Raw genomic sequence first — 24,434 nt, 5'->3', positions numbered from 1 at the left:
CCATGAAAATACATGGTAAAAAATTAAGAAATAGGGCCTTGAATTCATGTTTGGGTTAAAAGTGGATTCTGAGTCTGAGAAGGTCAAGGATACCTGAATTAGATGATGCAAGTGACCTAATTCACATGTCACAGTAAACCTTAATTAATGTTTTGCCGGAATTCAAAGATTGATCCAGCTTCATTTCTCCCCTCTAGCCAGCAAGAGCAATGATCCCTGGCTTAGTATTACATCCCAACTAGAGATTGTTTTGTTTGGTGGGAATTTTGCCATTAACCGTGGGAAAGTTTAGATTCCGTGGTTGTCTTTTGTGTCATCAAGGCAAAAAATGGCAAAAAAACCCAAAAACCCCCTTGGGTGGTAGAAATAATATTTCTGTATGTGTATGTTTTTTGTTTTTTTTTTTTTAAAAAAAAGCTCAGGCAGTACAGACAGTGAGGAGAGTACAGATTCTGAAGAAGAGGATGGAACAAAGCAGGACTTGTTTGAGTCAAGCACCAATACAGAAGACAAGATGGAAGTAGATTTAAATGAAGGTAAGTAGTTTTTATGCGATTGCTTCTTGCTCACTTTAAGATACTGGAAGTGGAAATCTCAGACAAGCATAATTCTATTAAGGAAGGTCACTTCCAGACTGCCATTATTTTCAAGTGAGATTCCTTCGCATACCATTAAACTCTGCTTGTGCAATTAAAGCTTATTGGAGCCTGCTTCCCCAAAACATCAAACTTTTTGAAGTAAGTAAAGTGATGGGGTAATTCAATGGAAAGTGTGGGAATAACACATTATTTGATGCAATGTCATCTTAACCTTCCCCCCAACAAACAAATCAGAGTGAATGCTCATTAAACAGCCAACATGGTCTAATTTCCTTGCAAGACAAATCAGGATGAATGATCAAAAAACAGGTTGTCCAGAAACACTCAAAAGTGAAACAGGACTCACTGGTTAGAACTTCCCTTCTTTGTTTTGGGATAAATTGACCACATAAGCAATAGTATATCAAACACATGGTGGCAATTAAAATGCCAGTGTTGAGCACAGATGTGTGACTAAAGCTTTGGGGTTGAAACAAGGCAAGTCTGAATCAAAGCCTCAAATATTTGTTGAACCAGTTAAACCTTAGGATCATTCTGCCTTGAGCTAAAGGAAACATTCAGGCAAACCTTTGGAATAGGAAACATATTTTGGAGGACTGAGGGTTACTAGGATTGGAGAAATCTAAAATCCAGAGGGTTTTGGAATGGAATATTCTAATATTGTACTTTTGAAATCATATATGTTCCTTAATGAGGTGTGCATTGTTTTAAGTTGCCCAAGGAATTCCCAAATCTGTTTTAATCTAATATTTTAAGTCCTAGCCCTATGGCAGTTTTTTGCTTTCTTAGTTTTTTGCTTTTTAAAAAATGATAAATGTATCAATCTTTCCAGCACCTAACTGGTCAGCTAACTTTGATGTTCCTATGGAAACAACACATGGTACGAATCTGGATTCTGTTGGGTCTGACGTTTGGAGCACAGAAGAGCCGATGCCAGCAAAAGAAACTGGCTGGGCCTCCTTTTCAGAGTTCACATCTTCACTAAGGTAGGAAAGTACTGTGTTGCTTCAGGTCTTGTGAATCAAATGGAATTTAATTTTGAGTGAAAGCGCTGATACTCTTTTCATGAGCTAAGCTGAAAATTGAGGGAGTTCTGAGTCTGTGAGTGTAGGGATTTGGTTTTAAGCAGACCTTGAATTGAAAAGATTCATTCCCAGGGAGCCTTTTTAAAGCTGCAGTTTAATTTTATTATGGGAAGTGAAAATGTTTATATGTATCTCTGAATTGATAAGAGAGCTATAGGGAGAACTACGGGGTGGGCAGGGGGAGACATAAGTGCAGGAAAGTTGTCTCCTCACTTGGTTCTATTTGTTCTGTTCTGGCATTTGAGAATTGCTATAGAGTACTCAAGTCAGCAGCCCCAAAGCAAATATATGGGGAGTGAAAACATTTTCTTTTGTCAACTGCTCACCAAAAAGACACAAATTACTTTATTTTTGGTCGCAGCACCACCTGCAGTATCTTCTCCTCTGTAACATGGTGCTTTTTCAGCTCTCCAGCTATTTCTATGTTTCTGTGATTGCAATATGTAGAAGTCAAATAATTTAGGTTCTCTGCTCATGTTGCAGTCTTTTCCCTTCATATCCTAATTACAACAGGGAGAGTTGAAATTATAAATGATTCTTTAGCTTTCAAATAGACATAAACTCCCATAAACTTGTATACATTGATATGTGTTCCATTTCCTTTTATTCCCTTTTGATTGCACATGAATGTTTTCTAGAACTCTCAAATTGTCAGCACAAAATGTTGAGGCATCTACTCACATGATGCAGAATGGGCAGACTGCTTAACCAATCTAAAATATAGTTCCAACATACTTACTTTGATAAACACTAAAAATGGAATTCATCAAAGCTTTCGTTTTCTTTCAAAGTCCAAAAGATTCCTTAAGAAGTAATTCACCCGTAGAGATGGAAACCAGCACAGAGCCCATGGATCCTCTGAGTGCAAATGTAGCACTTGCAACGCAACCAGAAGGTAAAAGCACTTAAATAATGCAGACACACATATGGCTGTATATGCATTTGATACTCCATTGTTTATCATTACTTGCACAAATCACAGTGAGCCTCTGGTTCATGTGTTTGCTCCTCCTGTGTGGCTGGCCGCTGGAAGAATTTTGGGAGCTTTTAGTTGTAATTACCTGCTGTTTGCCATATGTCTAGTTTAAACAAGCCAGGTTTGAAACAGACCAGGGTTAGTGTTAATCAGTTTATAATGCTAGCCAACAGGACAAATGGCAAATAACTGAAAGTAAAAATAATATTTATTTTTTTTACATCCTCATCCCAGCTACATGTGTGGAGGGAAAGGGCTCTGTGGCTTATGCACATCAGAATAAACTATGGTTTTTCATGATGTACAAACACATCAATTGTGTAAATAGGATAAGCATGTCTTGCTTTCTAAAATAATGGAAATTGAAACTATGCCACTGAATTTCTTCCAAATTACATCACTGATGGATATGTAAGAGGTATTAAAACCCTCTGATGTGGCTTCAAATGTGATTAGCTAGCTATTGTAAGTGATCCAAATTGCCAAATAGACTAGAAAATGGAGGTGGGGTTGTTAATATAGAAAATTAAACTATTATCTACCGTTTATTATCTAAACGATCGTGTTTCTATTTTGTGATAATGTACAACTGTAAAAATGGCAAAAAATACATTGTTCCAGAATAAAAATCAGTATTAGCTCCTGAAGCCTTTTCAGCTGTTCAAATTTGTATTTACAGCTGCAGGAAGCATTGCAATGGAGGCTGGTTCTGATGGAGAAGATGATGTAGAAAATGCAGACAAGGTGACTGAAACAGTAATGAATGGCAGTATGAAGGAGACCCTTAGCCTTACTGTAGATGCTAAAACTGAAACTGCTGTCTTCAAAAGGTAAGAGAACACTATGGCTTGATTCAGAGCATGGGTTTTGATCATTTTAATTTTTTAAATGTTGGCCTGGCATGCCATCTTTCATTTTAAAAGCATTTAAAAACAAATCCATGGCAAAACAGAGAACTTCCTACAACAAAATTAAAGATTTTAAGTGTGATTTGATTGTAGCCACCAGGTGTAATGTTTAGCATATACCTTTGTTTTGTGGATTTCAGTGACCAGATTTTTTTTGGGGGGGGGAGGTTTTTTTTAAAGAAATTTTAATCTGCTGACATATGAGCTGCTGGATCCTGCATCTTCTGTCTCTTAAATTTGTCTGTTGCCTTTTTATTTCTTATTTTCCCCCTAATGTTCTAATTATGTTGTAAGACACACCAGGCATTTTAAAAGAAAGACAGGGCATACATTTACTAAATAAAATATTTGGTTTCCTTAACTGAAAGCAGTTGGCATAGTATGCAGCTTATCACTAGCAAAGCCTGGTCACAGAATCCAGTTCCATATCTGAATTATTTGTTGCTTTAGAAAAAGGATACCACCACCATTTTAAAGTTGTGTGCAAATGTTATGCATCTTAGTGGAACATAAGAGAGTGACGAGGCTGACCCTAAAACACTTCCCAAAAATGGTTGTTCTTAAAATGGAAACCCCGTCGCACGCGGTTGACTAGTCTCTCAAGTTATCCTTGCTAGTTTGTCTTCTGGCCAGAACAGTTTTGTGCTCTAGCATATTCTCTTCTATCAAAATAAGCTGCTCATATTGGCAGTTGCACTTTTAGTAGGTTTTCACTGGCAAAATCCTTTCATCCTGTTACACAGCCACTTTATTTTCCTTTATTGTTGGAGAAGGATGTCCAGATGCTAGAGCTTTCTCAGTGTTGGTGTCCAATCTGGTATGATCTCCCTTCTGAGGAACATGTGACACTGATATGGTGTATTATTTGGTGCTGATTAAAGATGCACCTTTTTGCCCAAGCTTTTTGTGGGGGCTTATTTACTGTTTCTTGCTCATTGTTTATATGAAGAGTTGGCTGAACCTGATGGCAGAGTGTGTGTGTGTGTGTGTGTGTGTGTGTGTGTGTGTGTGTGTTTGTGTGTTCATATAAATGTGTGTCAGATATAGGATGGGTTTATAAATGGCGAGATAGGTAAATAATTAACTACAATTTGTTCTTGAGGCAGGGCTTTTGAAAATGAAGCAAGCATTGTTCCTTTTGTGGAAGTGACCCCCTCCTAGTTGCTACTGTCCAGTCTTCTCTAAGACACAACACCTTTTTTTGGTGTTGCTCTCCATTTCAAATTTGATTCAATTTTCTGACAGGAATTTTAGCATCATGACAACATTTTCAAACATTTACTTGGCTAAGTTCAAGCGCAGTGCAGGATTACCAAATAGGCAGAGTAGGCACTGGCCTAAGGGCCCCATGCTTTTTAGGGGCCCCATGACAATGGATCAAAATAATATTGATTTGATCTTGAAAGAAAGTTACAACCAATCTTCCCTAGTTCATCCCACTAGAGCATTCACATGACAGGCCCCCCAAATTTCGACTACCTAGGGACCTCCACAGGGTTTAATCTGGCACCGTTCAAGTGAATACGATTTCATTTTGAAGCAACAGGCTTGAGAGGAATTTGACCTCCAGCACATCACACCTTGGGAGGCGCACTTGCATCGCTTCTCAGTCCTTTTTGTGGCTTCCCCCACCCCTGCAGCTTGGCGGCTATGGTGTGGCCTTCACTTTCTTATGCAGGTGGGATAAGTGCTCAGAAAAAAGGAAAGTGTCTCCTGCTGTCCTGAAGAACAAAAATTGACACCAAGATGACAAGGAGTGGTTTAAGCTGTTCTATATGACCTCCGCATTTTCATCAAGTTAGCCACTAGTGGCACGAAGATTGGGTCACTGCCAGTTCAGATCCCGTAAATATATGTGAATTATGATTTTCTTTCCCATTGTGGATCACTTTATCGCCTATTCATCCACTTTAGATTGATACTTTTGAAGCTGCATCCGGGCCCCACAAATAACTCACAGATGCATTTTAAATAAAAGGACACATTCTACTTATGTAAAAACACACTGATTCCTGGACTGTCCGCAGGCCGCATTTAGAATGCGATTGGGCTGTATCCGGCCCCTGGGCCTTAGTTTGCCTACCTGTGTAGTTTTACACTGTTTCTTTTAAAATTCAAAGATTTGACTCTATCAGGTTCACCATGTCTCAAACTGAGCTTTCTCCATATGAAAGGGGCAAAGTTTGCTTAATTTCCATAAGCCTTCCCTGAAGGTTAAGTTGTAGGAGCCGATGCCAGTCTGGATCCCCTTCATCCAACAATGATAAGGAACATTCATGGTCAGTTGAATGTTCTTATATTCATGTTTGCGTTAATCATGGATGCCATCTTGTTTTACCATAAATACATCTGAAGGTATAGCTGAATGTACAGTTGTGCAAATTAATGATTTGCTTAGCTAAGCTATTTATTTTTATTCTGTCAGCATCATCCCACTTTGCTGTTGTTCTGTGTTTTGCTCTTTTCTTTATTTAAGGGCTGCTTCATTATAGTATTTTGTACTAAAGTACAAATACCTGAAGATACATGGGTATATATTAAGTTATAGAGTGCACACGTGATAATTACGCTTCTCCCCCCCCAAAAAAAGTGAGTGGGGACTGGGAAAGGATATCCACTTAGATATTTTATACTTTTTTTTCAAAAGTTGTACTCTATTCTTTTCTTTTGGAAGCTGAGAACAATTTATTCTATACTGCTTATGTATCTGCTCACAAACAGTTTCTAATCTAGATTGAGGCCTAGTACAAACAAGTGGGTAGGGGAAGAAATATTGAGTCCAGATTGTACCACTTCAGACTGCAAGTTTGGGCTCACACTTTAGAAGACTCACGTAATGAACCATGACTTTTTGGCTGCTGCATAAATAGGGCTTAATCCAAGGGCTATTTTTTCTAGGAGTTTCTTAATGGTCTTTTTTTACATTCCTTTTCTGTTCTTTCCCCCCCTCCCCCTCACTTTTGGCTTCAGAGTGTTGAAATCCTATCGGTATGTAAAGGATAATGAATGTTTTTTTTTTCTTTTCCATTTTGGGCACCATGTACATTCTTTATTCCTCTTTTTACTACTCTGTAATCTTACATCCTGCATTTTTTCCAGTCCAGTTCCCTTTTAAGTGAACATAAACTGATGCCAGTGATGAATGTGACCAGAATCCACAACCTTGTGCTTGTTTTCCATGTTTCAATCATATTTCTAAAAATCTACTTGCATGTGACCTCTGGACCCTTTCTACCTAAGCCTCCCACTAATGCATGATGATATCAAATGTTGAAGGCACAAATAAAACTGTAACCTGTTTCTTTAGTGAGGAAGGAAAATTGTCTACCTCGCAAGATGCTTCTTGTAAATACGTGGTGGAGGAGAACACAGAAGCTGCAGAAGAAAATCCTGTCACTCCGCAGCCTGCTAGCAGCAGTCTAGAACAGAGGTAGCTCTTTATTGCCATATTCCTTTCACTGTGTGGTTTCTTTTACCATTGGAATGAAGGATTTATTTAAGGATATGTATTCTGCCTTGCCAAAAGACCAAAGGCAGCTTATTTGGTATCACACAAGCATTTTTAAAAATTAGTACTGTATCTAAAATTTTAAACCTAAAAGCAGCATAAGGCAATTATAATAAAGCACTATTACAGTGTTTTAAACGGTAAAAATTCAGACCATCCATTTCAGCCAAAGGCAAATTGAAATAAAAATATATTTAAAAGCAGAGAAGGAAGAATATGTGGACCACAGTCCCAAGAACCTTATAGCTTTTATTTAACAATGGAAGAAAAACCTTTATGGATGAAAAACTGTTGTGTTGGGTGGAAGTAGTCATGCACTTGTACTCTACCTTTCAGAAGTCCATGATTTATATGACAGATACAAAGAAGCAGAAACTGATACAGTGGTACCTCTAGATGTGAACGGGATCTGTTCTGGAGCCCTGTTCGCATCTAGAAGCAAACATAACCTGTGTCCGCGTGTCTCATGTTTCGGTGCTTCTGCACATGTGCGTGACGTCATTTTGAGTGTATGCGCAAGTGGCGAAACCCGGAAGTAACGCGCTCCATTACTTCCGGGTTGCCGCGGAGCGCAACTCGAACGCGCTCATCTCAAAGCACATTCAACCCAAGGTATGACTGTAACGTAGCTTTGAAAGATGCTGATTAAACATCAGGTTAACATTCACTGATTCATAGTCTCTTCTCCACTCCCGTTCTTTTTATGGAAATCAGTGCTTTGTCTGGTTGGCACAGGAAGACTGAGAGACAAAAAGTTATCCCCAAATTTCTTTTTTAATGGGAAAAACTCTTCTCCTCGGTGTCAACATTTCTGGGAATTTTATATCTCTGTTCGTACCTGGAGGTTTGCAAACAGCCCTCTGCCACTGCCTTCCTGGGGCCCTGTAACTAACATTGAGGGATGGGAAGGAGACAGGTGCTGGTGCTACTCTCCAGACTCTGTTGAGATTTCTTCTTCCTGTCAGGGATGGGAGATGCCTCCTCAAGAATTGGATGCTCCCCCCCCCCCCAAGGTGTGTTAATGGGCTTTGAAAAGGGAACTGGCCACTCTCAAAGGATGAAGGTGAGCATGGCCCCAGGTCACAGCAGGCAAATGCCCCTGCTTGCCTTTCTCCTGCTTGCAAACATTTAAGCAGAAGCACTGTTTTGTGAGCACCCGTACTCAAATATTTGTAAGGCCCACATCAATGTAACTGAGTTGCCTCAGCCATCTCCTTTTGTCTTGTAACATGACCATCTGAGACTATAAACAGGCCTAAAGGCTGATTCTTTTGATGTCTGTGATTGCTCCCCACTTTGGGCTGTATCCCTTGCTAGTGCTTCTCAGAGTAGACCCACTGAACTTAATGAACCTAAGGTAGGTCTATTAACTTCAGTGGCTCCAAGTAGGACTAAAGTTAAATACAACCCTTGTCTCATGTAAAGCTTCCTTACGAGCACTGCTGCCAAAATATTTTCATTTCATAGTTCAGAGCTTTCCCAACTTTTCATGTTGGTGGCAGTTTTTAGACATGCATCGTTTTGTGACCGGAGGTTAAACTAACCCCTTTTCAGCCCCAGGAGCAGTGCAGGAAGTGTTTGCACGACATACCTACACACTGCAACTAAAGTATTGTGACACACAGTTTGGAAAGCTCTCGTTTAGAGTATCTGATGTGATCACCTTCCTTAAATTCCTACACCGGCCCTCAAACAGCTCAAATTTAGTGCTTTCAAAAGTGGTTCCTCCCATTTTTCTGTTCTCATCTTCCACAGTATTTCTGGAATCAAGTAATTCAGGATTGTGGTGCTAGAAAAGCAAAGTGTTACCCAGTGCTTTTTTTTCGGGGGGGGGGGGAGTGCCAGTACTCACTGCCCAGAAATGGCCATAGGAGGGTTAGGCAAGTGTGCACAAAGAGCTGCTCTGCACATGCTCAGGGAAAGAGGCGGCAGGGCTCCAAGCACCACAACTTCTATCTGTTTCCTCATTTTGCATTTTTTAAGTAATGTAAAGTTGCACTGTGTTAATACTTGGTTCCACATTTTTTAACTTCTTAGGACTGATCAACAAGCTCTTCTAGCAGAAGCATCCGTTAATGGCCCTGTATGATATGTGATATTGACTGCTGTTGGCTGAAGAATATGAACTGATATGCAAGGATTTATGTCTCTTGAGGATTTCATCTAGAGTAATTTTGGAGCCAGTCAATGCTGCACTAATTTCGCAAGGGATCAGGACCAGCAACATTTATATTCTAGATTTTAAGACATTGTACAGAAATTCATAAGTGTAAAAATTGCACATTGAGAAATACCAAGAAATTTTTGCGTATGTTTATAATTGTATTGTTCTAAATGATGGGTGGCCTGTGAAATAAGATCTTGCCACCCTAGTAACAAAAGTAGTGATACTATAGTTAAAATGGCTGTAAGAATAGTTTTATAAAAAAGTGAATACACAAATCTAATGTATTTGAGGCATAACTATTTGACAATTAGTGACCAAAGTATTTAGCAGTTTTCATAATATTTCACCCTAAAAATATCTGAAGTCCATGTTTCTTTCAGTTTGGCAAAGAATTGTTCACCTGCAATGCCCTTTAAATGTTTTGGTTTTAGATTTTGAAAAATGATTTTAAAAGAATTTTGGTGTTCAACATTTTACAGCAGATTTTCAATTGGTAATTGTTTTCTGTATTGTTTAAACCAGATCAAAATGTAAGTCTATGGGTAGAGATTTTAAGTATTTATTGCTACAATTTAGTTGACAAATTGATGTTACTGTAAAGCCATACATTCTGTTAAGTCTTTGTTTGCTTGAAACAATACCTTACAGGTGAAACACTAGAATATTTTTGAAGTGCACATGGCTTGTTGTGTATTTTAAGTGATTCACCTTTTTTAACCCATTCACCAAGATGTACTTTAATTCAGAGCATTATAAAATTAAACATTTTTGGAACAATCTTCATATTTAAAACACTGTAATCCTTTTGACAAATCAACTAAATATAATGAAATGCCCATGCTGCTCATGTAATTACAGTTCATGTGTTTTAAAGGTATATCTTTTAAATATCAAAATTGGGCACTTGAGCATGTTAATTGTTATACTTTCACTGTTTTGATCTGTGTGAAGTTTTTCATTTGTAAGTTTTAAACCAGTTTTTTTTTCATAACTGGCTTGTGTATATATATATAGTGATTATGGAAACTAATTGTAATTTATAATTTTCTATGTCATAAAATTCCAACCGCCTTCTCAAACAAGCAATATAATGTATATTGCCACATTGTCTGGTGAAAGGGTTAAAGTACTTCACCTCTTGCACTTTTAGATGCAAATCCATTTTTATTTCTTTTCATAGAAAGTTAGTCATTTATTTTTACATCATTTGTTTTCCTGACCAGTATTTAAAAGCCAAAAGGATACTCTAAACAATGGCCAATGACTTATTTTAGAAAGTGTCCCAAGCTATGTGCCTAATACTACATTGCATACAGAAATAAAGACAAATGTATACTGGTACTTCATTTTATTCTTCCCTTATTTTTAGCTTTTCAAAATGCAGTGTTCATGTAAAGTGTTCCCACCTGCATTTCAAATAAACATTTTGCTATATTGGAGGGATCTTCTACATCAAGTAGCAAAACAGGAAGCATGTTGCTGCTTACCTACTACAAAACAAAAGTGGATGCTGTCAGTTCCAGCTCACTGGTAGTTCCCATGTTCCATTTACAGTAGAAAGAGAGTTTAAATCCAATGCTTTAATGCTCATAGCATCTTTGCTTTTTTCAAAGAAACGAATTCATTTGGTTAGTTATGAGTATTGGCACCTTGTATGCCACAATGGATTTAATCATCAACTCTTCTAAATTGTTCTCCAACTTGTAAATGTTTGCAAAGTGAAAATGTTTACTAGTTGCAGCTGCATCCCCAGGTAATTACACCAAAGTTTTCAAGTGATAAACTTTGCCAAGTGAGGAGCAGGATTAAGTATCTCCAAATTTTAATCCCCCCCCCCCCACTGAGTAGTAAGTGAACAGGCCCCTTTTTGCTGTATAAAACACAAACGAAAACTTTCCATTTCAGTATGTTCCTTTCAAAGTGTTGGAGTAAGCTAGAATTGAATTCAGCTCATACTTTTCAGGATGCAAGTCTGAGGTATCAATCCTAAACTCAGTGGAATTTACTTTCAAATAAAGATTTATAGGATCAACAAAGTCCACTTAACGGATTACTTGGGATCTTTTTAGTGCATGTGTGCACAACAGGGAGATAACGTGCGCTGATGGGTTATCCTTGCTTCAGAGTTGAGTAAAAGTATCTGTTTTTTAAATTAAATTACAGGATGCATCTTGTTAAAAAAAAAAATTGTTCGTTAATTCATGACTACCGAATCCTGATGTACCTAAAAGGAGCACGCCTTCCCCCCTCCCATGGAGTGAGCATGGCTTCCTTTTGCTTTCATTCCACATGATACGTAGTGGCACAAAATACCTCCCTCTCTCAGAGAGTTTGTTTACCTTCTGAAAACACTTTCAAGTGATGTATATTAACTCCTTTTAAAAGCAATCTGCTCCAAGGATATTTGTGGTGGTTGTAGACAATGTGACTTTGTAACTCTTCACGAGGCCAGCATCAGTGGCTATAAACAGTCAGACTTGTGCATGTATCAAAAGGTAAATAATTCTGAAAACAATATCAATGGGCATTGTTATTGCTGTGTTTGTCTGAATTCTATTGAGGCATAAATTAGTTTAAAATTTATTACACAAATTACAACAGCTGAAATAAGATCAGATAAACTAATAACAGTTTGAACAGTCTAGATTAGTGTGCATACATGGACAGTGCTGTTTTGCCAGCACTTACGTCTAAGCCAAATTTTGTATAACTTTAAATCTTTCACAGAACAAAGGCTAACTAATAAAAAAAACCTGGCTCCATCAGCAAGCTGATATTTAACACTTAAGCTTGTTTCTCTACAAAACCTCATATCCTTGCTCTCTGGTGCTGTAACATGACATGTGTTTCTCATTATTTTTTCACTTTGGGGTTTTTTGAGCTTAAATATGTATACTCCTGTAAAAGAGAAAATTACATGGTCAAATGTCTCAGCTACATTTTCCATACAGTATAATAAACATCTAATTTAATAAATGAATTATTACAATTACTAGATTACTAGACACTTGTTTATTTTCAGACTAGTCACCTGGTAGTGAAGTGAGATCCATCAGATTTAAGTAGGTGTGACTCTTTTTTCATATACCCAAATGAAAGATTTGAAACTGATCAATTATCACATTGTTGATAAACCAGGACCTTTTGAATCAGTCTCTCTTGTTTCCCCCCTACATATCTAAAACTCAAGGATGGAACATACTGCAGCTACTTATGCAGTCTTATCAGGAAAGCAGATGGTGGAATCATAGACTTGTAGAGTTGAAAGGGACCCAAGGACCATCTAGTCCAGGGGTAGTCAACCTGGTCCCTACCGCCCACTAGTGGGCATTTCAGGATTCCAGGTGGGCGGTAGGGGGTTCTACGGCACATGTTACTGCAGCACTGGTGGGTGGTAAGGAAATTTTACCATCAAGAAAGATGCATTAGTGGGCAGTAGGTATAAAAAGGCTGACTACCTCTGATCTAGTCCAACCTATTCATTTTATGGAAGGCCTCCTATTAACAGCCCAAAAAAGAGAACCGTGCTACACTACCAGACTTTAGATACTTTGGTCACTAAGAACCCAAAGAATATTTTGCATTATTCCACTTTATGAAATTTTTATGCCTGCATTTATACTGTGGAGTAAGTCACACTGAGTTCAGTGGGTCTTACTCCTAGGTACAGGAGTATAGAAGGGGTGGGAAACTTGTGGCTGCCTAGATGATGTTGGACTCCCAACGCCTATTAGACCCAGGTAGCACAGCTAATGCTCAGGGATAACAAGAGTTGCACTCCAGTGACACTGAGGGCACAGATTCATCATATAGCATTGCAGGCTCAATTATTTAAGTTTACACATCCTGCATTATAGAAACCTAGTATTTCAATTTTGCTAGTTGCCATTACAAATAAGCAATTGTCTTAGTAATTTAACATGCTGGCTTGAATTCCCTTTGCATAAGCAAGGACTGCAGTAGTTTCCAGTTTGAATAATGCCTGCCTCCTAAATGTGGTATTTCATGTATTTATTATCTCAAATGAATTGTGTGTTAAATGTTGACATTGTGTCCAGAAAGTACCCTGCTCTGAATTAAACATTTCAACTTGCCTCTATCCCACTGTTCTTCTAACTAAAGGAATGACCCTACATTAGCTTTGCAATGTACTCCCTGGTGTGGCTCTGCTGGTGCACAAATGCATCTTGCTGCTGCCTTGCCCCTCCCTTTCTTTTCCGCCGAACTGCTCTTGCATGAGACTGCTGTATTAAAAATAATATCATATGCCCCTACAGGTATAGAAGGCAAGAAAGAAAAAGGGGAAGAACGGAAACAGGAGCCTTTCATGCAAGCAACTCCAAATCCTTATTTGGTTTGGAGCAACACTGAAGGTGTAAGAATCAAATTTGGTTTACATTTAATATACACTTATACTTACCAAATCAGAGTTTATTGTACTTGGACTGGAAAGATTCATTCCAAAAACATGTCCCAAGGCAGCTGTAAAGTTTAAAGGGCTTTAAAACTTGCATGAATTTTGGGGAATTAGAAAAAACCCTATACAATATTAAAATACAGAACTTTTTCAAATTTATCTTGTTTACATTCGCCCGTTATTTTGTAAATTTTCACAGGAAATTAAATCCCTGTAAGAAGACTTTAACTATCCTGTTTATTGTGGCTGAATCCAGTGTGTCCCATCTAGGAATGGACAGGCTTCTTTCATTCATGAAAGGAACTGAGATCCAACAGAGGAGGCACGCTAGAGGAGGGGAGGCAATTCTGGCCAATTCCTCCTCCTATCTCCCATGCAACTCCTATGAGGAGTACTGCCAATTTTATGTCCTCCCTCCCTGCTCCATTCTCCTCTTCCAGCATGGCTGAGAGTTTGAGTTTCATACCAGGTCGCCGAGATGTATGATAGTGGCCCTCAGTGCTGCTTGAGGATGCTGCAGGGTTCTTTCGTGCTCCTTGCTCTGAACTTCGTACAACCAGCAGTTTTGTTGATGATGCAGTGCCTTGTACCTAGAATATTGCCATGGTAATCGTTATTTTTGAAATTAATTCATCTGAGCTTAATACAAAATGGAATAACACCTCATCCAGGCAGCAGCCTTCTTCATAGCTTCTACATAAAAGTTAAATTAAGCTGAGCACAATAATGGCTCAGTACAATTTTAAATTTAATTTTAATAATACTCAATAAGGAGAGCCACAACTCACCCTCTCAACACACAAAATTATCAAGAGGCATGTTTGGGCTTAATATTTCCACATACTCTCTTACTATATTTTCTCAAGACGCAGTAGCATGATATCTCACCCTTGTACCCCAGACACTCATGAATTTTATGATTTTTCCCCAATTAGGATTTTTGTCTAAAGCCTTTTTTTGTACTTCTGTAAACCCTGAGTTTCCTCTGAATCTGCTAATGACTTCCTCTTGTGTGTGGATAAGTAAAATTTTTGTCACACAAGCTTCCCTGACTGATGCTATCCCTCCAGTTGCCAGAGAAAGGTACAGCAACAATCTTCTCATGGCTGCTCCTGGAAATAAAATGGCTGAGATGTGCTCAGCAGTGACAAACCAGAACTGAGGGGCATGACAAGAGAGAAGCCCTCAACTCAATAAATGACACATAACATGTCAGAAACAAATTCAAAAAATTTCCACTTTGAAATAGGCTTTGGCATTTTCACATCTATTAATTTCCCCAGCAGTAGAAAATCTGCATTAATAAAGGTGGGGGAGACGGTCTAGGGATTTTAATTTCGGGTGTGAAATGGTTTTTTCTTTTCTTACAAATTTTATTGTCTTCCAAGACAAATACATGTACAGCTGTTAATTTTCGTGTGCAATAGTTTTCAAGTTGTGGGGGTCCAGATGTTTTCCCTTCAGGAAATACCACTGCTGTGTTTTAGAGACAAGGTGTCGCTGTGGTCTAAACCACTCAGCCTCTTGGGCTTGCTGATCAGAAGGTCGGCGGTTCGAATCCCCGTGACAGGGTGAGCCCCCGTTGCTCGGTCCCAGCTCCTGACCACCTAGCAGCTCAAAAGCACGCCAAAATGTGCAAGTTGATAAATAGGTACTGCTCTGGCGGGAAGGTAAACAGCATTTCTGTGCGCTGTTCTAGTTTCGCTAGAAAAACTGTCTGTGGACAAACGCCAGCTCCCTCAGCCAGTAAAGCGAGATGAGCGCTGCAACCCCAGAGTCATCTGCGACTGGACTTAACTGTCAGGGGTCCTTTACCTTTAGCTTGTATTTTAGAAAATCACAGAAAACATGCCCCCAATCTAACTATGTTTACAACAGCATGCATTTTTGCATGCAGCTTCAAACCCTAGAACACACTACAAAGTAGCTGTGGCTGCTATCAAGTGGCAGGAAGCACATTTCTATGTACCAGATACAGCTAAGGATGTAGATGCAGAAACTTGCTTACCTGCATGCATAGTCCTACCTGTGTCACGGCAAATACAGTATTTTTCTGTGTATTAGAGGACCTCATGTATAATAGCTTTTTTGAGGGAAGTTAATGTTGCAATTAAAGGCAATCTAGGGATTGTAGTTTAACACGTGTTGTGAACATTCATTCAAAGATACCGATGATATAACTAATAACAGTGACACAAGTTCCTTATCCAAGCTGTTTTCTAAATTGGTGCGTGTGCGTGTGTGTGTGTGTGTGTGTATGTGTGTTTATTTATTTATTTCATTCTGTACAAGCCAACAACTGTCCCAATGTAACACTAAAATAGAACAGCTCTGGTAACCATTTTATTTTGTTTAAAAAAATACTTGGGAACACCAAAGACTACTCTTTTCCTCTTCTTTCCCCTCTTTCCAGTGCTGAAGATATACTATGAATTAGAGGGCAAACATCCTTACCTGATGGCAGGTTTTAGGTAAAAGAAATGGTGCATAGTAACGCTGCCCTAGTTGACAATCTAGAACAGTTCCGTGTACAAGAATGACCTCATCCATACTCCCATCAAAAATGTCACATTTGGTGTGGTTTGGTACATCCAGCAAATAAATATTAGAAAGTTGCACACACATCTTGTAATTCCAGTCCTACAATGAAAAGTCATATGATACAGTTTCTGCAATTGTTTATAGAAGTTGAAATATGATATGAGTATAGTGGCTTAAACTTTAAATAGCTCAAAGAAAATCAGTCTAGCATTGGTAAGTCTATACATTTTATTTAGTGGTGTTGTTAGGCTTTCTGTTTTATATTGTTGCATATGACAATATGACTTGGTAAATGGAGGTATGTGTACTTACCTTCATTATTTCCTTGGCCTGTTCGCTAAGCAAGTAAATCATGTAAAAGATTGCCCAGCATAAGCAGTTAGTTTTCAAGTTGATAGTTTTGAATGTATTCTACTTAGTTATCCCTTCATTATGCTTTTATTAAAAAGGTAAAGGTAAAGGACCCCTGACAGTTAAGTCCAGTCACAGACGACTCTGGGGTTGCGGCGCTCATCTCGCTTTAGAGGCCATGGGAGCAGGCATTTGTCTGCAGCCAGTTTTTCCAGGTCATGTGGCCAGCATGACTAAGCCGCTTCTGGCGCAACGGAACACCAAAACCAGAGCAGTGCACGGAAACGCCGTTTACCTTTCCGCCGAGTGGTACCTATTTATCTACTTGCACTTTTTGGCGTACTTTCGAACTGCTAGGTTGGCAGGACCTGGGAATAAGCAACGGGAGCTCACCCTGTCGTGGGGATTTGAACCGCCTACATTCTGATTGGCAAGCCCAAGAGGCTCAGTGGTTTAGACAACTTTTATTAACAAAGTTTAAAATGGAAGTTTTACACAACAATCCAGTCAGACAATCTAAAATGATGAGCAAACAAATCCACACCCCTACACAACCTTGATTACACCATTTCAGCTGTAACAACAATTTAGTTAGTTACCTACTATGTGTAACAACCTTGGTGTGCCATCGTATTAACCCAATTATTTAATCCAAGACAAAAAAAATTCACATATTCCATTTTACTTTCCCTTTATTGTATGTCAGTTTTAGACATTTTAATGCCAATCAACATTTCAGTTCAAACACCATAGTTGATTGAAGTTATGCTTTTTTCTAGTATTAAGCTGCACAATTCCAACAACCGTAAGCAAGTTATGAATTAATCACCTTGCCAACAAAGGTCCGTATAGTAAAAGCTATGGTTTTCCCAGTAGTGATGTATGGAAGTGAGAGCTGGACTTCCGGGATGGCGCCATCGGTAATGGCGGACTCCCTCTGAACTGGAGGGACCAGCTCCGTGCGAAACGGGTCGTTTCTGCTACGGCGAAGCGGGGACCCTTTAAAAAATCACAGGCGGATGAAGCCTGTGACCATGGGACTCGGCGGGCACCTTTAGCGCCCCCCAACCCGCAAAGGAACCCATTAACGGGCTCCGAAGCGAAGAGGGGGATGTGGCGCGGTGCTGTAAGTCTACTGCTTTTTCCGTGGAGTGAAGCCGCATAGCTGTTGCTGGAGAGCGCTGCCTTTTTCCTGGGACAATTTGGCATCTAAAGAATCACCCGTGAGTACTTAAAACTCGAACAATTGGATTTTAAATAAGGACTGGCCAGTAGAGAGGAATTGGACTCAAAATTTACCTCAATTTGGTACTGAAACGGGAAGGTCTAAACAGGAAGTCAGCCTTCCGTTTCTTTGTAGTCAGAATAAAGCAAAGACAACGTAAACTAGAGCTTAGAAAATTACTTTTAAAGGATTGGCTTTCATCATTTAAAATCGTGGAACCCCCCTTCGGTAGCAGGAGAAGAAGGGGGATCTCTTTTTGGACTGTTTAAACCTGCAGAAGTGAGTTTAAAGTAAAGTAACTTTCCACCATCCTGATCCTGGAGTGGAGTGTCAGGACTGACGTTTGAAGCTCATTGACCAGAGACAAATGTTTTTGACAGACAGCTAAAAGAAAAATAACATAGGGATTCCATTGCTTCCTTTCGCATTTCAAAGGAACAAATATTGACTGAATATCTTAAAAAATAAACTTTGTTGCTATTGCTCTTAAAAGAAAGAAGAAACAGAAGTTTTCCCCCTAGAGGGAGACTGTGAAATTGTAACCAACTTCAGGAGCTTGCAGCTGTTACAGATTACAATCGTGGGAAAGGACTTGTGACCTTGTAGAACAATGTTTTCAGAAGCTCGGTTGGGTGCTTTCTGTAAAATAAATGCCCTATTGGACCAGCTAAGCGAGAAGACGGATTTGATGACTAATGCAGCCAGAAATTTTGAACAGGCAGTAGGAAACTACATGGAGCCTACCCAGGAAGTAAAACAGGAGTGTGCTATGACAGGACAGATGAGAGAAGAGGATATTGCTGAATCCTGGGTGCCAGAAATGGAGGGAGTTGCGGCCCTGCAGGATTATGAGCCTTTGGATTTGATAAATGAATTTGGAAAAAACCAGATTTGGAAAGAGAAAGTTTGGTTGGGCCGTCAGATGTTTGGAGCTGTGGGGGCTCTTAATTTTGGAGGGAATCTGAAACAGGTGTTTAAACATCACATGGAGTTTAGTCTGGACTATGGAAATGGGGCTGATCTGCTGAAAAGGGTCAAAAACATTACTAAGCTGGAGTTCCCACGAGTGAAAGGAAAATATGAAGAAGAGTCACGGAGGGGACATGGAAGAGACTTGAGGGCCTCGGACATAAGGATACCAGGTTAATGCGCTAGATTAATGGGACAAAAAGGACTGACAAAATCCGGGACCAGGAGGAAGGGACGCTGGATGAAGATTGGATTGTTTTACTTTTTTTTTATTTTGTCATTAGGACTGTTTTAAAATAATTGATGAATGTTAGAAAAATGTTGAAATGGAACTACTTGGTTCTAGTAAAAATGTTTAAAGAATTAGGTTAATGATATGGTTATGAGAAGTTGGTAAAAATAAGATTTAAGTTTTAAGTTTTAAGGTTTGCTATAAGACAAGATGAAAATAGATTAAGATAATGTAAGGACAAAATATTGTGAACTATGGAAAGGATTTGCTGTGATAATTATTAACCAGGATACAAGAAAGGGGAGGAGGAGGAGGTCAAAGAAAGAAGGTAATGAACGTTAAAAATTTGAGAATGATGGATGTATTTTTTCTTTCTATTTTTCTGTTTTGTCTATTTCTTTTTTCTGTTTTTTCTTTTTTATAATTTTAAAAAACCTTTAATAAATATTACTTTAAAAAAAAAACACATAAAGAAGGCTGATCGCCGAAGAATTGATGCTTTTGAATTATGGTGCTGGAGGAGACTCTTGAGAGTCCCATGGACTGCAAGAAGATCAAACCTATCCATTCTTAAAGAAATCAGCCCTGAGTGCTCACTGGAAGGACAGATCGTGAAGCTGAGGCTCCAATACTTTGGCCACCTCATGAGAAGAGAAGACTCCCCGGAAAAGACGCTGATGCTGGGAAAGATGGAGGGCACAAGGAGAAGAGGACGACAGAGGACGAGATGGTTGGATAGTGTCTTCGAAGCTACCAGCATGAGTTTGACCAAACTGCGGGAGGCAGTGGAAGACAGAAGTGCCTAGCGTGCTCTGGTCCATGGGGTCACGAAGAGTCGGACACGACTAAACGACTAAACAACAACAACAAAAGTCATGGTCTAACTCCTCTAGATAATCCAGTATAGAATAGAACTGGGGAGACAATAGGTTCAAATCCCCATTCAGTCATGAAGCTCACTGAGGATGGATGACCTTTGGCCAGTACAGTATCTCCGCCCAACCTATTTCAGAGTTGTGAGAATAAAAAGGTTGCTGGACCACAGATAGATCCAAGTGAGCAACATGTTCCAATGAAGACTGGGAGGGGAACGCCTCTAGGCTCCACCCCCTTGCAGAAAACTTCAGCACCTTAAAAGGGTGAACCCTCTGACCTGAAGGGGGACACTCCTCTGATCCACAGCCTCCCTCCTGGTACACTCCTTACACTGCTGGATTGACGATGTGCACTGTGAAGCTTTTGGTTCTTCAGGCTCAGGGAAGGTTCCTCTAGAGTCTGGGGTCTGGCCCGATAGGTCTTAGTGGTCCAGAAGGTTCCTCTGGGGGCTTCTGTCCAACAGCATCAAGTCTCCCTATGTTCAGCTCTGAGCCCTGACCTGAACTGGCTTTTCTTCTGGTGTCCACCTTCTACGCCAGGCATAGGCAAACTCAGCCCTCCAGATGTTTTGGGACTACAACTCCCCTCATCCCTGACCACTGGTCCTGTTAGCTAGGGATGATGGGAGTTGTAGGCCCAAAACATCTGGTGAGCTGAGTTTGCCTATGCCTGTTCTACGCATTCTCCAAAATTCACCCTCACTAGGGTGATTTTGCCTGATTTTAGTGGGAGGAGCCACTCACTGCAAAATTGGTAAAATACTGACCAGTTAAATATGCCTAATTGTCTCACATAAATTTAAGATGTAGATTTCTATACGGTTTTTTTGTGTGTGACTGCAGACAACACAGAAATGTATTACATATTACACATGCAAGAACACATGTGCCTACCTGGTTAGGAAGGTTTTCCTTGAAAGTTCTGAGAGCGATATCAAGAGCAAGTTTCAGCCATATTTTATATTCTAGGGAGGGGGGTTCCAAAAACTTATCAAAAGCTTCTAGCAAATCATCTATAGAGATAAAACATGTCTGAAAAAATAAAGCAAGAAAATGAGAAATTATAACCTTTAATCAAAGCAACGGTGTTTGCATATTTCCAAACATTTTGAGTGCTACATTCTAAGAAAGAAGATAAATTCTGCACAATTAAAATTCTTGTTACATTTCATTTAAATTATATATTCCTAGGGGGAAAGAGACATTTCTGTATTTAAATTAAATTTCTTAAGAATTATCGCACGAGAGAAAAGTTGCTGCTTTAAACCATACCCTTCTGGGGCCAATTTGAACATTATAGCAATGGGACAATTGTTTCTGCTGTCAGGATTCCTCTTGGTAGTTGGGATTCAAAGGCTTACAAAAATGTTAGGCATACCCAGTGAGGATATTGCTACGTCTCCTCAATTTCAAAAGCAATTTGCCTCCTAGAATAGAGGGTCACTGTGTAGGAAACCCAAACACCTCTTTGATGAATGGAGGTAGCTGTGTGATTCTTTGGATCCCATCAGCAATAACCTCTGGATACAGCTGCACTCAGGCATTGTGGGACTATCAAGATGGTGGGTGGCTTGCAGGCAGGTGCTACAGTAGATCAAATCACTGCTGGTGTCGCTGCAGTGCTGCCACCACTGAAGGTAAGGTCTATCACTACTGCTATTCTCCACAGCATAATTTCCAGTGTTTCCAATCCTTTCCTTTTGTCTATTAACTGTACATAGTTACATTACTTATGTTTATGCTCCAAATCTTTCCTTTCTGCTAAAAAGAAAAACACATTGCCTGGTAATTTCTGCTTCTATGTACAATACACTTTGCTTTTGCAGATGCTTTTGATGGCTGCTTTCATACAGCTCTGTTACTTCACTAGAAACCTCTTCTGATTAAATGCAGGATTCTCAGGTTGATTACTGCGATTTTCAAGATCTTCCACTCTTGTATACAGTTCTAATTTGACTCGGTTCAAAGTTTTTATTGTTTTAAGCCTAAATTCAAAATTTCATTAGCTGCTTTTGCTGTTGTGTCCATTTCCCCAACTTTCATGTCAGTAGGGATAACCAAGTGGCACCCTCCAGATGTACCATAATTCCCATCATTCCTTTAACTCTGGTAATTATCACCATGTGGAGAAAGAGATGTTTCTCTCTCATATTACTAGGGGATCATCCAATTAAGCGGAATGTTGGAAGATTCACGACAGAAAATTGGAAATGCTACTTCGCAAAGCACATAGAAAAATTTATGGAATTTGCTACTACAAGATGTAGTGATGGCAATCAACTTGCACTGCTTTAATAGGGGATTACATAAACTCATGGAGAATAAGGTTGTCACTGTCAGCTAGTCTTGAAGTCTATTATTACCCCCAGTGTCAGATGCAATACACCTTTGAGTAGTAGTTGCTGGAAATCAAGAGCATGAAAGTACTATTGTCCTCATGTCCTCCTAGTGGGCTTCCCATAGTCATCTGGTTGGCCACAGTGAGAAGTGAATGCTGGTTATGTTCTCATGTTGTAAGACAAAATTTGTAAGAATTCCCAAATTCAAAACTGGATTAAAATGTAAAAAACCAGGTTTCACTAATACACAGAATTTCACTTCCGCTCTAGTTTAAATCTATTGCCAATTATTAAGCAAAATGAATTTAATGTAACATATTGGAAAGCAGAATTCTCCAACCTGCACAGCAGTTTCACATGTAACACTATACTCCATTTCTTGCTTCGTCAAGCAGTTGAGTTCTCCTATTATAGCCCCAGCAACCAGGTAGTCTGTATAGGAAGTGATTGGAAGACGTGCGCGGATTTCTTTAAAAGCTTCTTTGCTAACTCCATAACGAGGAATGGAACCAGAAAGCTAGTAAACAATTTTTAAATGAAGGAAAACAATATTTAATCTCAGATAGAAAAAAAGTAAGATCTGCTGGAGATCTTTGGCAGCATTCAACTGAATAATTGCACAGGCGAAACGACTTCTGCATACCCAATGGGATTTCCCTACTCTCACCCCATGCTGTACCCAGATCTGCTCCAAAGGGCGTGGGGGACACTAGAGCAGAGTTGAGGGGTGAAGGGGATGGGGAGGAGGATGTTACATCGCGCAAGGAGAAATCCTTAAACTGATGGGAAGACTGCCTGAGCGCTACCTGAATTCCACCCTTGTTCCAGTAATAGCTTTCAGAATCTACACTTGCTACATTTTCAGAAAAGTACAATACTAAGACTGCAATTCTATACATGTTAATGCTGAGGTAAGTCATACTGTGTTCAAAAGGAACTCATTGAAGTTTACTTAAAAATAATAAATACATCTTTATTTCTCTTCTCACACAAATGCAACTACATGTAAATGCTGACCATGTCAAGATTCACATTTCTTGCACCGTTTAAACACATATGTAGATACATTGGTAACACCAGCTAGCCATCTCTGAAACATGTTCTGCTTGCTATCAAATGGTGGCTTTCATACTTTTGGCTAAATTCTTTAGCTCCTTCTTATGAAGTTAGATGGTATTTGCCTTATGTAACTCATTCTTTAAGATTGTCCAATTGGAGATCTTGTGCTTAACAGAAGGGACATGACCCTCCTGCTCCAATTCCAAAATTAGGTTATGCTAGAGCCATAAGACCAACATTATGATGTATCTCTGGACTGCAAAGTGAGAAGATTTGAGCTGAGTCAACTGTTTCTCACATTGCAAGTCTTCCTCAGCAGCAGTGATATCTGTACCTCCATAGAGAGTAGTGGGGCTGCCAAAGACTTAAAAAATAGGTAAAATGAAGTCCAATATGGCTGCCCACTATGAATCAGAGGGGGAGGTGTGACCATTTGGGAAACTTCTGGGTTGGCTGACAGAAAATGTTTGTATTTCCCCTAGTTTCCAGTTTTATTTTAAAAATATGGTGATTTCCTGTCCATACATGTGCACAATGCACCAAAGCCCTCCAAGTTCTTTGGGCACTGGCCTCCCACACAAAATTTGAAATGGACACTGTGAACAGATATGGGCATATCTAATTTCCTCACTTTTCTACTGTTTTCCAACCTCTACACCCCAAATTCTGTTCTTTAACGTCAGGCTTTGTATCCACGTACAGAAGGATCTTCCTCACTGTCTTTCAGTGAAGTAATTCAGCTCTGCACTTGGGAGATGTTCTGGCTAGGGTGTCTGTTTTTTTTTACTTAGGTGCCTGAGAGATGGAGTTGCACCCTTTAATCATTTTTTTTATTAAAAATATCTTAATAGAGCAAGCAAAACTGGTGCATGAGATTTGGCAGGATTGAGCACTCAATTATTTTTTTCAAAATGTTAAAGACCATGCAAACTAAACATAGCTAGCATGAAACACACTGGATCTATATGTCTGAGATCTAGCAGAGTAAATTTTCTTTTAAGGGGCTAATACGTCTACAATTTTCATGCACTTATGTGGGGGGGGGGGGGTTACCATTTTGGGTTCCCAATGCAAGTCAATGGGGAATGCAAGATTCAGATTTCTGAATCTTGATTTGGACTCTGAATTAGGTTGCTGTGAGTCCAAACATATCTCCACCAAACAGGGAAGACTCTTGAGAGTC

The 24,434-nt window shown here is 39.4% G+C and overlaps 2 protein-coding genes across 39 annotated transcripts in view; one reads left to right on the top strand and one right to left on the bottom strand.

Annotated features, from left to right (window-relative positions):
- PPP6R3 (protein phosphatase 6 regulatory subunit 3) overlaps positions 1–10,584 on the top strand; it is a 63,780-nt gene extending 53,196 nt beyond the window's left edge. For 22 of the 35 annotated variants that reach the window (XM_083597517.1, XM_083597549.1, XM_083597543.1 and 19 more), the window contains 6 exons: positions 418–536; positions 1,432–1,585; positions 2,476–2,579; positions 3,340–3,490; positions 6,876–6,998; positions 9,114–10,584. In XM_083597517.1, the coding sequence (XP_083453643.1) occupies positions 418–536; positions 1,432–1,585; positions 2,476–2,579; positions 3,340–3,490; positions 6,876–6,998; positions 9,114–9,165 (703 nt within the window). In that variant the 3' untranslated portion in view covers positions 9,166–10,584. Of the gene's footprint in view, positions 1–417; positions 537–1,431; positions 1,586–2,475; positions 2,580–3,339; positions 3,491–6,538; positions 6,557–6,875; positions 6,999–9,113 lie in introns of all 35 variants that reach the window. The other 13 variants (XM_083597546.1, XM_083597538.1, XM_083597532.1 and 10 more) reach the window with 1 other exon arrangement.
- Positions 10,585–11,079: 495 nt separating this feature from the next.
- Positions 11,080–24,434, bottom strand: part of LOC310752084 (solute carrier family 9 member C1-like) — a 59,293-nt gene continuing 45,938 nt past the window's right edge. Inside the window, exons 22-27 of one of the 4 annotated variants that reach the window (XM_083591807.1) lie at positions 22,533–22,709; positions 20,748–20,885; positions 16,115–16,300; positions 14,127–14,250; positions 13,664–13,725; positions 11,080–12,141 (exon numbers count right to left, since the gene is read on the bottom strand). In XM_083591807.1, the coding sequence (XP_083447933.1) occupies positions 12,097–12,141; positions 13,664–13,725; positions 14,127–14,250; positions 16,115–16,300; positions 20,748–20,885; positions 22,533–22,709 (732 nt within the window). In that variant the 3' untranslated portion in view covers positions 11,080–12,096. The other 3 variants (XM_083591809.1, XM_083591806.1, XM_083591808.1) reach the window with 3 other exon arrangements.

Source organism: Podarcis filfolensis, assembly GCF_964270895.1.
Source record: "Podarcis filfolensis genome assembly, chromosome: 1".
Taxonomy (NCBI): Eukaryota; Metazoa; Chordata; class Lepidosauria; order Squamata; family Lacertidae; genus Podarcis; species Podarcis filfolensis.
Note: the sequence above shows the minus strand (reverse complement) of the source record. Positions and strands in the feature narration are given on the sequence as shown.